This window comes from Octopus bimaculoides, chromosome 1, assembly GCF_001194135.2.
Source record: "Octopus bimaculoides isolate UCB-OBI-ISO-001 chromosome 1, ASM119413v2, whole genome shotgun sequence".
NCBI classification, from domain to species: domain Eukaryota; kingdom Metazoa; phylum Mollusca; class Cephalopoda; order Octopoda; family Octopodidae; genus Octopus; species Octopus bimaculoides.
In genome coordinates, this window is record NC_068981.1 from 77,971,145 (window position 1) to 77,986,849 (window position 15,705).

Sequence of the window (15,705 nt, forward strand, 5' to 3'; positions counted from 1 at the left end):
ATATATATATATGTATATATGTATATATAAACAAATAATGAATGAGTATATGCATATATACGTACAGGTATGTGCATACCTACGTCTACCTGTATATATAGGTGCATATCTGGGTACAGGACATTGCAAACAAGGGCTTCTTTCCGTTTGTCAAATCGACTCACAAGTTGGGACTGAACAGAGAAGGATATGGAAACAAACTTCTTACCACACAGCCACGTCTGCGCCTTTAAATATAGCTATATGTTTGATATATTAGAGAATAGAAGCATTTAATAAATTATGTAAAAAAAAACCAGAAGTGAGAGACAATCACTCAAGAATCCTAGGACACCTTAAAACCTCAACTATTTGCAGCTTTGGATATGCGTATCCCCGCTCCGATCCTAAGCCGAAACTGAGCCCTTGTACTTTTAATTCACCATCAAGTCCCCATTCATATCCAACTTTCGTACAATTTACCGGAGACGAGGCAATATTTTTCTCTTTACCTACAATTTACATTTTAGGTGTTACTTAAATAACGCGAATTTACCCGAGGAGAAAAAGCCCACCTCTAGGTTTTCCAGATTTGTCCGTTATTGTCATGTAGCCTCAGATACCAGAGCTATCAGTCAGAGGAAATCTAGTTGACATTCTTTGATAAAGTAAAGTGTCAAGGAGGTCTTAACAATGGACTAGACAGACAGCCGGATTAGTCCCGCACTTGATAGCAGCCGTTCGATATTATATAATATTCGAGTAACAATAGTTTTATTCTGAAGCAGAATGAAAATAAATAGAATTATTGCATTTGTGTGTGTGCGCGCGCATTCATGAAAGAAGTTATAAAACGAATTTTGATCTTCCATATCTGGCATTTTATTTGCACTATTTGAGTTCAGAATTTAATTAAAATTGCGTAAAGTCTGTTCACCTGTTCCACATTAGTCATGAAAGAGGTGAACAAACAGGGCACACCTGATATGTACATAGACCAATAGCTTTCCGTGTAGCTATCACGTGCCACAGGTATTTTCCCTTCATCTTTTGTCAACTGCGATCTATGTCAAAGCCGACACCGCCACCATCATCGCAACAGATTGTAAACGACGTTGACCTACATGAGAGTTTGTATTCTCAGCGTTGCTGTTGAACGACTGAATCCCTTGGTGACAGTAGTTTCATGGCAATTAAGAAAGTAATGAAAAGTTTGTAAAATTATGATAGCGATATCTTTTCGCAAGGCACAGGGCCAAGCTTTTTCCTTTTTAGGGTGGAAATAAATTCTATTGAAAAGTGTGTTCCATGCGGGGTGGGGTTGTGTGTGTGTGTGTGTGTGTACTAACAAAAGGCCGGATTAACTATGAAACAAAATAAGCAGCTAATGTAAGGTGTTACAGTTTGTACAGCGTCACATTTACCATGGTGTAAATGGTAACTCTAGCAGTTTTACTTCTTAAATTAATGTTTAAAATTTGTCGTTATAAATGAATGATAAATGAACTGTTTACCGCTATTTAGTGTTAAATGAATAAAATTAAAACAACAGATAATATATATATATATATATATATATATAAATATATATATATATATAAGCGTTTTGTAATGATGAATTTTTAATCAATTATTTCACATTCACCACTTATATCTTAATGCCTTGCCAATGGACCAATGGAAGGTGTCGAGGGTCGCCGTTGTTGTGTTGTACTTAGGGCATAAGTTGACCTTAATCTGGCCCTGTACTAATAATCTTTCTATATGAGGTCCCCCACCTCCGGTTTGAGCTATGAAAACTAAGGTCTATAGTAGCGTTATTTGAACTTGAAAACAAACGACCATACAAACCTAAATATTGAAAAGCATGAAAGTAGTTGGTACTCCACTGTGAATTTATGTATAACAATGTTTTCCTTGTTCAAGATCCACGGTTAAACTTTGTGAAGGCAGGGCGTAAAATTTAGAATTAGTTTCTTCTATCGCTACTATTTTATAATATGAAACCCCGAAAGGTGAAAAGCAAGACTGACTCTGGTGATTGACTATAATAATTGTTGTTTTGTTGTTATTGCAAAACACCAGACGATAAAGAAAAAGTTTTCAGATTTCTTTTCTTACCTCTACGTCTGATGACCTTTTTGTTTTTGTATTTTGTTTTTAATAATAATGCTTTTTTTGTGTTAAGTTTACTTTTCAATAATAATTTTTTTCCTATTGCTTGATTTTGATGTTTAGTCAAGTACTTTCTAATAAAGTGTATGTTAACCAACAACGACTGTTTGTGTTTATCATTAACCTGTTGGACTTCTTATAAAATAAATGAAGTCAGCTTTCTTCAACTTTAAATTTATATAAATACATGAAGCTAGACATGTACAACGTCCCGGGTCAAGTCGAGGTGTTGAAGTAAGAAATATACGTTTTTTTTAAATCTGAATTACTCTCATTCAGAATTGAGTGGGGGTGGGGGACGAGCGCAAATTGTATGTAATTTACGACAAAATGTTTTAGTATAAACCTGTATGAATACCTATCCATATGATAAATACGTGTATATTGTTAAAAAAAAATACAGCAGAAATCCTCTCGTCTTATTAGGATATGCAGGACAACCGTTACTTTACGTATCCTTCCTTACATAATCCAGTGGAGCGTAAGCTGGGACAGATTTGGCTGCTATTTCTAGCAGACAGAGCGATCGCAAAATAGGCTACCACGTCGGTTCGTTATGTGCAACGTTACTGTTTGCTGTATGGTTGTTGCGGCTTCACTAATAATTTTCTTTACCGACTATCATAATTAGTCCCTTACTAACAAGAAGTGAATTACTCCCTCGTTATCTTTGCCTCACCCTTTCTCTTTCTTCCAATAGTTTCCTTGTCTCTTTCATACCACTTACTACTCGCTCAATCATTCACTCACCCTCTCTCTTTCACTCACCCATGCACTATCTTTCATTTTCACGTACTCTTCTCTTTCACTCTCTTACTCGCTCCCCCGACTGTCACTTCGTTTTACTTTGTCTCCCTCCTTCTATCTCTCTAACTGTAAATGAAATAAAGCCATTCACAGGACACTATTCACTTTTCACTCCCCTTATTCGTTTTCTAATTCTCTTTCTCGTCTCTCTTTCCTCATTCTCTTCTTACTTTATCGGTGTCTCTTACTCCCTTTCCAAGAATACTCGAAAAGAAGAAAGACACGCTCTAGCTTTCATTTTTCTATCTATCTATCTATCTATCTATCCCGCTCATTCGAATTCTGACTCTCCTCTTCCTACTCCTCCACTCCTCGTTCTCTCGGGACACGCTTAGCAGAGGCAGCTTGGCATATTGCCAGCCGAGTTTAGCAGCCGATTTTTACACACAGGAATAACTATCACGTTTATTTAAACCAAGCAACAATATTGGAAAAGGGATAAAGAGTGGGAAGGGAGCAAAAGGAGGAAGAAAAAAAAAAGAGGGAGATACAGTGAGAAAAAAGAGAGAAAGTGGGAGAGAAATCGAGATGGATGAGAAAGAGGGAAAAAGTTTGTAAAAAAAGAAAAAAGAAAGAAAATGGGGGAAAGACCTGCATAAACGGAAGCGATAGTAACCAAAAACATTAAAAAGAAAACGGGCTGGGTTTTTCATAGTTTTCTTTACACCTTTTTTTTTTCTTTGTTTCATCTATTTCAAAATACAGGGTTATTTTGTCACTCAATCACTAACTGACTGGCTTAAAACTCCTTCGCTCCTTTTCCATCTACACTCAGTCAGTCACTCACTCCCACTACCTTCACTCATTTTACTAGTTTCTCTTCATCTCACCACTGCCACCACCACCATTACTATCGTCTCTCTTCCCACCTGTACAACAACAACTGAACTGTCCACGTTACTTAGTTATATACGGCCCACCGGTCCGGTCGGTCGGTCGACACATGAATGGAGGCCTTTTCTTTTTGTTTATCACCATCATTCCCATTATTATTATTACTATTATTATTAATACTATCACAACAGTCTTTACCGGTGTGGACACTGGAGGTGTTATTTTCCACTTAAAACCATGAACAGTCGACAAAAATCTTGGACATAACGTCAAATCGCTATCGTTTGTAAATTATTCATATTTTGTTTTTATTTTTTGTTTGTGTGTGTGTGGTTTTGTTTTCTGCCGCAACAGGGGGAAAAAAGAAAAGGAAAAGGTCACCCTACCCCCATAAAAACACAAGGTGTTTGTTCGAGAATAGCTTAAACCGCTTCTATCCCCTCCATATTATAAACACACACACAGCTTATATATATATATATATATATATAGCCCTATTGTTTATTGAAAACAAAAATCACTTCCTTTTCAGTCTCTCGCTTTGTTAGATTAAAGATAAAACTTAAAAGCTAATCAGTTTTACCTTGTGTAGAAAAAAAAAAAAGTGAAATAAAACAGAAAATAGATAAAAAAAAAATTATCAGTCGTGGGTGAAGGCAATAACAAATAACAAAGTGTATACCTAACTTGTTTTACTGTACCTCGGCCTTTTACACTTTTTACTGAAGCAGAGAGAGAATAAGGTACACTTAAGGACAGATCCCGGAAAATATGACAAACCGGGGGAGTAGGTTACATTTTATGTGGATATTTATCCTTGGATATTTACTCTGGAGTCCTCATGCTTCGGCAAACGGTGAGTTTTTTTTTTGTTTTTTTTTAATTATCATTATTAAAGTTTTCGCTATATTTCAAGTCTTGCCTTTGTAGCATTTAATGAAATTATAGATGTGATATTATTATTGTTATTATTATTATTGTCATCTTTATTATTACAGTTGATTACGTTGAGATTGGTTTTGTTTTTCATAATGTTCGATCTATCGATGTATATAAATGGATTTCAGTAAAATAAAGAAAAGAAAAAAAATAATAAACATGGCTTTAAAGAGTAAAAAGCCAACGATAAGCTGATTATGCGACCCGGTTTCAATGTTTGTAACTAATGCTTATTTATTTTTCGTTATAAATCTAACCCGGCAAATGCTAGTGCTACATAAAGAAATTACTGTTATTTCCTTTAAACAGCATACAATTCGTTTATATATAATTATTTTGTTACGCGTTAAGTGTCAACCAAAGCCCGAACTGGTATCCGCTTAGGGAGCCGGTCTTACCTTGGTGTCTGGTCTCATTAATGTAATTCGAAAATTTCATCGTAGTTCACCACACAGGTAAATAGTAACATAATCATCTGTTCTCACCTCCCCTCCTTTCATTTTCGAATTTTCTGTCGTGCTGGTTTTCTTGTCGTGTGTTAATCTTATGATACACACATGGGCATTATTACAACATCTAGTTTACTTCTCTGTCCAATAAATATGACCTGCAGCTCAACTAAAAACGCCAGCGCCAAGCATCGGAGATTTCGCTACGTTAACATCCCCACGACATCTGGGCTCTGCGTTCAAATTTTGTTGAAGTTGTATTTTTGCATTTCGTCCCTTCATGGTTAATCAAAATACGATGTCAGTCATGTATTGTCGATTTTACTGATAATAATAGTATTCAATGCTAAGTAGAAAGAAATAAGCTACTGCTCAAGATACTGCGGAAGCGACCGGGTTTCGAATCTCTGTTCAGAACGTGCCACTTCGCTCGTACTCGCAAAAGGAAATTAAAACGGCCTGAACATTGTACATATATCTATTCCACTCCAAGCACTCACACATACTCTCTCTCTCTCCCTTTCTCTCTTTCTTTCTCTCTGTCCTGTGAATGTGCTTAAATAAGAAATCAATATCTTATGTGTGTGTGTGAGTGAGAGAGAGAAAGCGGAGAACCTGAGTAGACGATGGGAAGGCAGGCTCCCAGTTATTCGAATTTGCGACACCGTTTCATTATTATGTATGAGGCTATTTCACATGTTAACTTGTGCATGTTAATAAAGGCCTTAACCTGACTAGTTCCCCCAAACTACTTTCCCCTGCAAACAGTCGTATTGGTTTCTTTTAAGTCTTGGGTGAAGAGTCGCTCTAATATGAAATAAAATTCATAAATAAATGAATAAAAGTAGAATTAACTACAGAGCCCTTACGTAGTTCTTATTGTTTAACCCCAAGTCAACCCCGAACAAGTAAGTAGACCTATGATCAAAGATAGTCTAATCGTGACCATGCCGTTTTATATGCTGAGAAACGAGAACCACATTATACAACGAGTTGAGGTCGCTTGGCCTAGTAGAAATAGCAGTAAAATCTTTAAATCACATCAAAAGCATTAAGAAAAAAGGACACATTGGATGATATAGTCCTATATACATATTGTATCTGAGGTAAATAAGATAGTCACGACTGGAATGTCTTTTATCACGGTTGAGTTGGGGCCTAAGCTACAGCAGAATATACGCAGATTTATAATTCATTCTGTCTCTTCCGCTTTCTTTCTCACTCTTTCTCTTTCATTGTAAGTTTGCATACTTAAATAATACCACTTCTAATAGTGTTACTATCTGTATTGTCATCGTAAGTTGTGCCACCACCACCCTTCTACCTCTACACTTAATTTAAATTTAATTTCTTTATCACTCAATCAATTTAAATTGAAAACTTCTACATCGTTACCGAGTACACTTGAGAAATGTAAACATCAATGCGCACTCACGTAAATTCACATACACACATCCACATTCACGCACTCACGTATATGCACCGACACACACACACTGCATGTCTACATTAAGCCATTCATAGACACACATACACACATATACACACACACACATCAACGCACTCATACAGTATGTTTATACATATATTCACACCATAGCGTATGTAATCAACATACAAACACATACGCATGTGTAGATTACGACATAGATGTAAGTAAAATGGACCCTGTCGGCTTCAACGATTAGTTCGACAGTTGTTCCATCAGCTGAACTACTAACTGACTTGATTGTAGGTTAAGTGGCTGAGTATTCCACAAACACTTGTAGTCTTAACGTAATCTAGGGGCAGAATCCCTGTGATAGAAGTGTGTGAAAATGTGAAAAGCGTCTCCCTTTAAATCACATGTCCGATCGTAAATCCGAGGGGCTTCCATAGTTTCCGTTTATCTTATATATTTTTTTTTTCACTCACACTACTTGAGTTACTTCAGTCCTGATTATGATAAAAGACAAACATGTTGCCAAGCACCTGAACCGAACCCGCGATCTCGTGATTGCGAAGCGAACTAACCAATCGGCCATGTGTCTGCGCGCTGACGATAACACATAAATGTACTTACGGTATATATATATATATATTACATACATATTATGCATTACCTACACAAATATGCCCTACCTCCGACTTGGTTTCCTTATGCCTATGTGTGTGTGTGTAAATATACACACACACACACATGTATGTATGTATGTGTGTGTATATATATTCATATATGTGCGTAATCTCAGGAACATGCGTGTACTCGTGCAATACCATCAACACGTACATACATTCATTCAAACAGATTCAAAGTTACACATGCATTACACTGCATACAACTCGGCGAGCTAACGATGGAGATTTTACGTGGTCGATCGATTGCTAGAAATAGGAGTCGAAGCTTTCTTATATCACACCTTATTGTTTTAAAAAAAAGGAAGGACACATTTGATCATGTAGTCCTCGGTATATACTATTTTTGAATAAAATTTGTATTGGCCACGGCTGCAACGCCTTTGATTTTGATTGTATATGTTTGCTCGATCAAATCGCGGGCAAAATAACCGTTTTTGTTTACTCGTTTATCAACCAACTTATATATATGTATACATGTTTACCAACGGGTATTACACACATTTACCAAAATACTGCTTACACGTTTACCAGTCAACCATTACGCTATATTTACCAACCAGCTCGTACGTACACACTTTTGTCACTTCTGTACGTTACACATGTTTACGAACCCATCCTTACACATGTTTATCAACCAACCCGTACGCCTGGTAATATACATACATAACACGTTAGTCAACTAAACCGTACATACACGTATAGTAAGCAAAGTAGGGTTTCTACGTGGTCGTTTGACTTGCTAGAAATAGCAGCTAAATCATCCTTGAAATCACAGACTACGGTCTTATAGGAGGGAATGAATGAATGAATGAGAAGGAAGGAAGGAAGGAAGAACACATTGAATAGTGTATGCCGTCATACACAATGTCTAAAAAGAAGTGGGGGAAATCGATGGGACGTCACGGCTAGAATGTCTTTGATCAAAGGCCTGGTCAACGAGGACAGACATGGTGCTTAAACAACAATTCGTTACGTGTGTGTGTGTTTGTAAACCAGTGAGAAAGCAATGTTTCTTTACATGTACGAGTTCTATAACGAAGACCGAAGTGCTGTGTGTCGTGTAATGAGGGAGTTCTCGTATCGCGGGATTGATTAATACTTCTTTCTCTTATATCTCTTTGTTGAATATGAACGTCACACACACACACACACACACACACACACACACACACACACACACACACACAGAGCGCGCGCACTCACTCATACACATGTGTGTACAGATAATACAGATAGTGGTTCTTAATTATATTCTTAAAAAAGTGCTGCTTATTTTTTCTTTCGTTTCATAGGTACGTGCGCACGCGTATGTATGTATTTATATATAAAATGTATGTCTATGTATATATATATGTATATAGATATATATACATGTTTATATTATATCTATATATTTATATATATATATATATATGCATGTTTATATATATATATATATATATATATATACATATATATGTGTGTGTGTGTGTGTCGATATACGTATGTATATATGTCTATAGATGTGTATATGCTTATGTGTATATGCTTATGTGTATACATCTATACATATTTATATATGCGGTTATGTGTGTGTATCAGCATGGCCGCAGCTCTGAGCTGAAACTTTGAAATGAAATGAAATGAAATATATATATATATATGTCTGTGTGTATGCTTATATGTGTTTATGTGTATATGTGTTTTTGTCTATATATGTGTATGTCTATATATACGTGTATACATGTGTGTGTGTGTAATGTATGTACTATATTAATTAAATTTTTACTTATTTTCAACACTGTTAATTATGAGATCGTGAAGACAGGATTGAATTTTGTACCTTATCTCTCTCACACACACACACACACACACACACACACACACACAGTGTGTGATTTCTTTCTGTTTACTTCTCGATTACTTGTTTCTCCACCTCGCTCGGCCCCCTTCACGCAAACTAATTATGTGTGTGCGTGTGTGTGTGTGTGTGTGTGATTCTATTTTTCCCCATATAATTGCAAATCATTTTTTTCTCCTTACTCAACGTCACTATTTATACACATCCATCGCAACAATGTCACCAGAGACGCACACTCATGAACATATGTGTGTGTATGTGATATATGTATATATATATATGTGTGTATGTGTTTGTCTGTCTGTGTGCTATGGTTATATTGTATAAACAAACCTACGTTTTCTCTTTTTTTTTTCATTTATACACTTTACTTATACAGAACATACATATACAATACATACGTACAGTGTCGTGCTGATATAAATATATATGTATCGCTGGAGAATCGATTGTTTGATAGTCTGAACTGGAGGGGAAAATAGTCTCTCGCTCAACTTTTTTTCTCTCCCGTTGAATATCTATGTTCTTTCCCTTGATCAGTCTCTTTTCTTCGTTCTCTTTCACTATCATTTGTTTTTTGTTTTTGTTTTCTTACCTGTCTCTTCCTCTTTCGTTCTTTCTCTTTCTCTCTCTGTGTCTATCTGTGTGTCTCTTTCTCTCTCAGCAAATCCTTCTATCTATCTATCTATCTATATTTACATACGTTCTTTATGTTTCGGGTAGTTCTTTTTTTTTTTCTTTTTGTTTTTATTCAAAACGCTAATTCCTGAAGTTTGAGTAAATGGAATCACAGTTTATAGATTTTCGAGTATTATGAGTGTGCATCTATTTTACAGCTTAAACACACACACAGACACACACACACACACACACACACATTATATATGAACACTGTTTGTTTGGATGAGAAACTACCATCTGTTACTTCGAATAAACGAGGGAGCTTCTACGCTGTAGCTCGAATTATCAGTAATAAGAGTCGAAAATACTTCAAATCACAACCTTGCCGCCTTGAAAATGAGAAAGGGTAGACACAAACACACACACACACACACACACACATAATGAAAGATGGTCGCTTGCTATCAGAACTTTATTCAATCGAAGTCAAACTTGAGTCTAAACAACAAAAGCAGAAGTTAATCCCTCACTTTCTAGTGATTGCAGCTTTACATTGATACAAGACGAGATATTTTCGAACGATATTTGTCTCGTTCAGGGAAGAAAAACATGAAAGTTAATTACAGCGCGACCTGGAATTCGAAACGTGAAAAGAGAGAACATGGAAAAGACCATTTCTACCTTCTGTTTTTTAGCCACTCTATCGCGTCATTCAGTTTATAATAGTAATCCCTATAGTGAGTTCGAATACCGTCGAAGCTAATTTGGGCTCTCTACTTTCCGAGATCGATGAAATACCAGTTAAGTACTGGAGTCACTTAAATCGATAACCCCTGATCAGCCATGACTTGAATAGGCCATTGATCGACGGTGTTCTAGCCTTGACTCTTTATTTCATTCATAGTATACCTTGCATTACGGTAACCAGTATGTCATTCTTTTTAAAACTATATAGGATAGATTTGTACCAGTCAAGCAGACATTTGATCAGAAGCATTCTAGTTGTAATCATTACTCCCCCCAACCCGTTTCAGTTGTAATGTATCTAAGATTACTGTAGCCAATATCTCGTTCTTTTTTAAGATTATAGAGAAGGGAGATTTGGCTGTCATTTTTTCATAGGGTCAGTGACTACGTTGGGGTCCCCTCGCTGTGTCTTGATTATTGCCGTCGTCGTTTAACCCTTATTTCTTGAGCAGATCTGTACTCGAAAGCATTCCAGATGTGGTTAGTCTTCCTTTTCTGGACAAAATGCATTCCGGACTACATTATCTAACGTGTATTTCCTTCATTTTTATGTTTCTAGACTAATGGTGTGATTTGAAGCCGATTTGCCTACTTTTACTAGCAAACGGGCTGACCACATAGAATCTCTACGTGGGGTGCTCTGAGCCACCACCCCCATGTTGGCTCCTAGATTATTGATATATAGTCCTAAGGCTGCTCTAGTAGAACAGAGCTAGGATCTAGACCAGGCCTAGCCAACTCGAATTACATTGCGGGCCACAGAGTATTTTGAGAGCCGCTTGTATACTTTATACACTAATAGTCAAATAATCAAATTGCAGAATCAAACATTTTTCATACTTTCCGTTTGTTTAAAATTATAAGATTTTAGGTTATTGATTTATTGCCGCTTATTTTATTGCTACTTTTCATTACAATCTTTAATTTTTGATAAAATTTTTTAAATGTTGTTTAAATAAGCCCATTGCAAGAAAATATCAAGCGGGCCTCAAGTTCGCCAGCCCTGATCTAGACCATTCCAGCCGTTACCAACCCGCCTCTTTTTCAGATACAAGGCATCTTCCTTTTTTTTTTTTTACTTAAACCACTAGTAATATGAGGGAGATTAACTACAATTTCTAGCAGACTGGATGACAACGTTGAGGCGTCCTCTTCAACTCATATGACAAAGACAATGGACCCTCGAAATTAATGATTCATCGTTAGTTAAAGCTTTTAAGAGAAATTTTGTAAATTAAAGCAAGACTACTTCCGGAATCCCGGCTTGGTACAAATGGGGTACTCACAAAATTAATTTGGGCTCTGAGGGTCTCCCCCGCCCCCGTTTGTAATGAAGGCCTCGTCATATATTCACGGGTCTTTTCATGGCTCTTTAGTCCCCGGATCGATGTACCGACTGAATCCCTATCTTGCCCTTAAAGACCTTGTTCACATTGTTTGGTTTTATCCCCCTTGGTTCTGAGTTCAACTGATTGCAGAGTCATCTTTGTTTTATATATCTTGTGATCGATAATAACATTAGTACAAGTTAATAATGTAGAATGTTGATGTAATCGACCATTGTCCTCACGTTTAGCAATTGGCCTTGACCTCAAAAACAAGAAATCATTATTGTGGTATCTTTCTATTGATGAATGTCGTAATCAGTGACTAAGTGTGTGTGTGTGTTTTCGGCCAACCTAGTGCAACAGTACTACTTCGCTTCCCAACGAAAGAAAGAATCTAAAATACTTGATCAGCCTATTATTGTTTATGAGAAAAATAGAATAAATAAAAATGAAAACTGTGAATTTACAATGATGTGGCTTCAATGTAGTCGCCCGAAATATTAGAAATAATGGCTAAATATCACTCAACTCACATCATTTCGTCTAAAAAAGCTACAGTATTTTGAAGAACGATATTTAATCAAAAGCTGGTGTAATCAGAGCTAATCTATGGTTAACAACAAAAGCGATTATCTGTAAGGATTAACATTTTGAGGCTGTGTGTGAGTGTCTGATAACGTATGTGGGTTGATAGATTGATGAACAAACGAAAAAAAGTAGCATTCAACGTTTGCAAGTGCCTTATAAATCGGTTTCGTAGGCGCAGATTTACGGCTACGTCTTCAGACGTACTTTCCCTCCGTACATCTGAAGATGCAGATTCATATTAGTGCGCCTTCGTGACTGCGAATGGTGAGGAAATTACTCAATATTTTATAATGCATACTTATATACATACTAGCGTGCGCACATACATATTCACATTATCGTGGATACACTACCTTAAAGAAAGCTTGTTTGGCAAAGATATGTATGAAATTGGGGATTTATTTGTGCATGTTTCTGTGCGTCTTTATACCGTAGAAATCTGTGTATAATATGCAACAATACGCTCTCCAATTGGAGGTTAAGGGTTAGGACTCATATTACAGGAGTAGATAATTTATTTTGATCCAATATATTAATTTTAAAACGAGGCTGCTTTCGGATCACGGCCTGATGGAAATGGGGTACTCACAAAATTAATTTGTTCTCTGAAGTTCTTTCTTTTCCCGTTATTAATGAAGGCCTCTTCAAATATCCACGGGCCTTTTCATGGTTCTTTAGTCCCCGGATCGATATACTGGTTGAATCCCTTTCCTGCCTTTAAGAGCCCTGTTTACAGTGTTTGGTTTTATTCCCTTTGGTTCTGAGTTCAACTGACTACAGACATCTTTGCTTTATTTTAATCCAGTATCTTAATTTTAATATTTCCTTTTTTGCTTTTTTTTATAACAATTTTGTCTTAATAAAAGTTCATCTGTGTTATCTATAAATACGTCAATCATGATAAATAAGTGAAAAAAGTTCATGTGCCAGTCAACATGTTGCCCACATAACGTATGAGCTTTTTTTTTTTCTTCTTTTCCTGTTAGTAAGTATTGATAAGAGATAATAATTAAACTGTCGAATTTCGTGGCAGATTTGATAATATGCATATTTGTGTCATGCAGTATTTGCAGAATTACGTGATTATTATATATATTTTTGTCATGCTTATAAACTTCTTTCACAGCATATTATTGTTATTAAGCATTAAAACTTTATTTTATCAGGTTTCTTTTTTTTTCTAAAATAAAAGTAGCTGAGAAAGAAACTTTACAAAGCAAAGCACCTGAACGTCATTTTGATTTTGAGTTTGACGATAAAGTGTACATATTATTCATGACCTTGGTCTTTCAAGTCTCTGAAAATGACCAGATTAGCATCTTTACACTTTGTGGGTCCTGAGGTGGCTTATTAGGTCAGTTGTAGCGTGAAATCCCACGGTTACAACGAGGGCATGTAATAGCAGTCATGACCCGGATGGACTCTTGCTTTCCGTGCAGCCCTCCTCTCTTTAACTTCTCTGATCATTTGCTGTGTGTGCATGTGTATTGCATTTTCGCTTTCCATTGAAGAATATTTTTCAATATTCTCTTTTCTACTCTTCCGCCTTCGTTACATCTACCCAAATAACATTAGGTTTTATACTATTCTCTATTGAAATAACTTTTTTCTTATATCTTTGGTTCGGCTTCCAAAACTTCCAACCCCTCTAACTCTCTCCCTCGGTGCCTTACGCTTTTTTTTTTTTTTTTCTTATTCCTGTATACATTTACTCCCACGCACATGTGCTGTCGAAACGGACGGAAGTACGGATGTCAAACGAATTATTTTAAGATATATGTAATATATTATAATTATTTTTGTTGATATGCTTCAGCTTAGCCGTGATGAAACAAACGTATGAATAAAGGCGTTTCAGCCGTGACCTACGTGTCATGTTTTTATAACATGGATTAAACTGTTCAAGGGGTCGTTGCTTTTATTTTTTTTTAAACCATTGTAGGGCATATGATTAATAAACAAAAATCAACATTCCCTGATGTATTCAACACAGTACATAGACGATTGTTCATCCTTATATATCCATGAAAGAGGAGGGCTTATTAAATTACACTTCGGTCAAAAGCACATGTACCGAACCGCTAAGTTACAGGGCCGTAAACACACCAGCATCAGTTGGAGGACAAACACACACACACACACACACACACACACACACACACACACACATATATACACGATGGTCTTCTTTCATTTTCTATTATATATATATATATAATATAATATAATATAATATAATATATATATATATATATATATATACATATGATATATATATTTAATATAACATAATATAATATGATATATATAATATAATATACATTATATATATAAACAATTGCACCGTGGAAGGTGTTTATAAGCCATTTAAGAAACACACAAAAACCGTTAGATTCATTTCAAAATTTTAATTTAATTCCGCGATGCAGCACGGAATTTTGTCAGTGAACAGGTCACGGTCTCAAAGCGACGAAAATATTTTGGCAAATTAAATTTAAATGTGGAAGTGAATCTAACGGTTTTTGTTAGTTTCTTAAATGGCTTATAAACCCCTTCCACGCTGCAATTGTTTTTGTTCCAGCACACTATCTCAGATCAGGTCACTTGCTATGCAAGTACATCTCCGTAATAATATATATATAATATCCATATATCGTGAAGTATATTTGCCACTTAAATGTGGCTAACCCTTAAGGGTGGATGCTACTGTAGCTTGTAGCCCGAGGAGGACACCTCCTCCAGCTGCCTATTGACACACTTTCTGTGCCCTATCAGTATTTGCAAAGGGAAGCCATCCTTCCCATCTTCAACCTGACGTGATACACATGGACCCGAGTTTCTGGGTATTGTCCCGTCATCAGCATGTGACAATCACCAGTGATTGTCACAAGCTGATTGTCACATGCTGATGACGGGTCAATACCCAGAAACTCGGGTCCGTGTGTATCACGTCAATTTGAAAATGGGAAGGATGGCTTCCCTTTGCAAATACTGATAGGGCACAGAAAGTGTGTCAATAACCAGCTGGTGGAGGGGTCCTCCTGGGGTTACAAGCTACAGTAGCATCCACCCTTAAGGGTTAGTCACCTTTAAGTGGCAAATATACTTCACGATGTCATGCAGCTACTGTTTATACCTCGTTCATAGATTTATTATTAATATACATATACGTATATATATAAATATACACACAATATTATATATATATATATATATATATATATATATATATATATAATATTGTGTGTGTGTATATATATATGTATAGTATAGTATAGTA

General features: G+C 36.1%; 1 protein-coding gene across 5 annotated transcripts in view; it reads left to right on the forward strand.

Moving 5' to 3' along the window:
* Positions 1-3,118: 3,118 nt before the first annotated feature.
* Positions 3,119-15,705, forward strand: part of LOC106871456 (protein sidekick-1) — a 648,066-nt gene continuing 635,479 nt past the window's right edge. For 2 of the 5 annotated variants that reach the window (XM_052967540.1, XM_052967555.1), the window contains exon 1: positions 3,126-4,651. In XM_052967540.1, coding sequence (XP_052823500.1) covers positions 4,567-4,651 — 85 coding nt within the window. In that variant the 5' untranslated portion in view covers positions 3,126-4,566. Of the gene's footprint in view, positions 4,652-15,705 lie in introns of all 5 variants that reach the window. The other 3 variants (XM_052967564.1, XM_052967565.1, XM_052967545.1) reach the window with 3 other exon arrangements.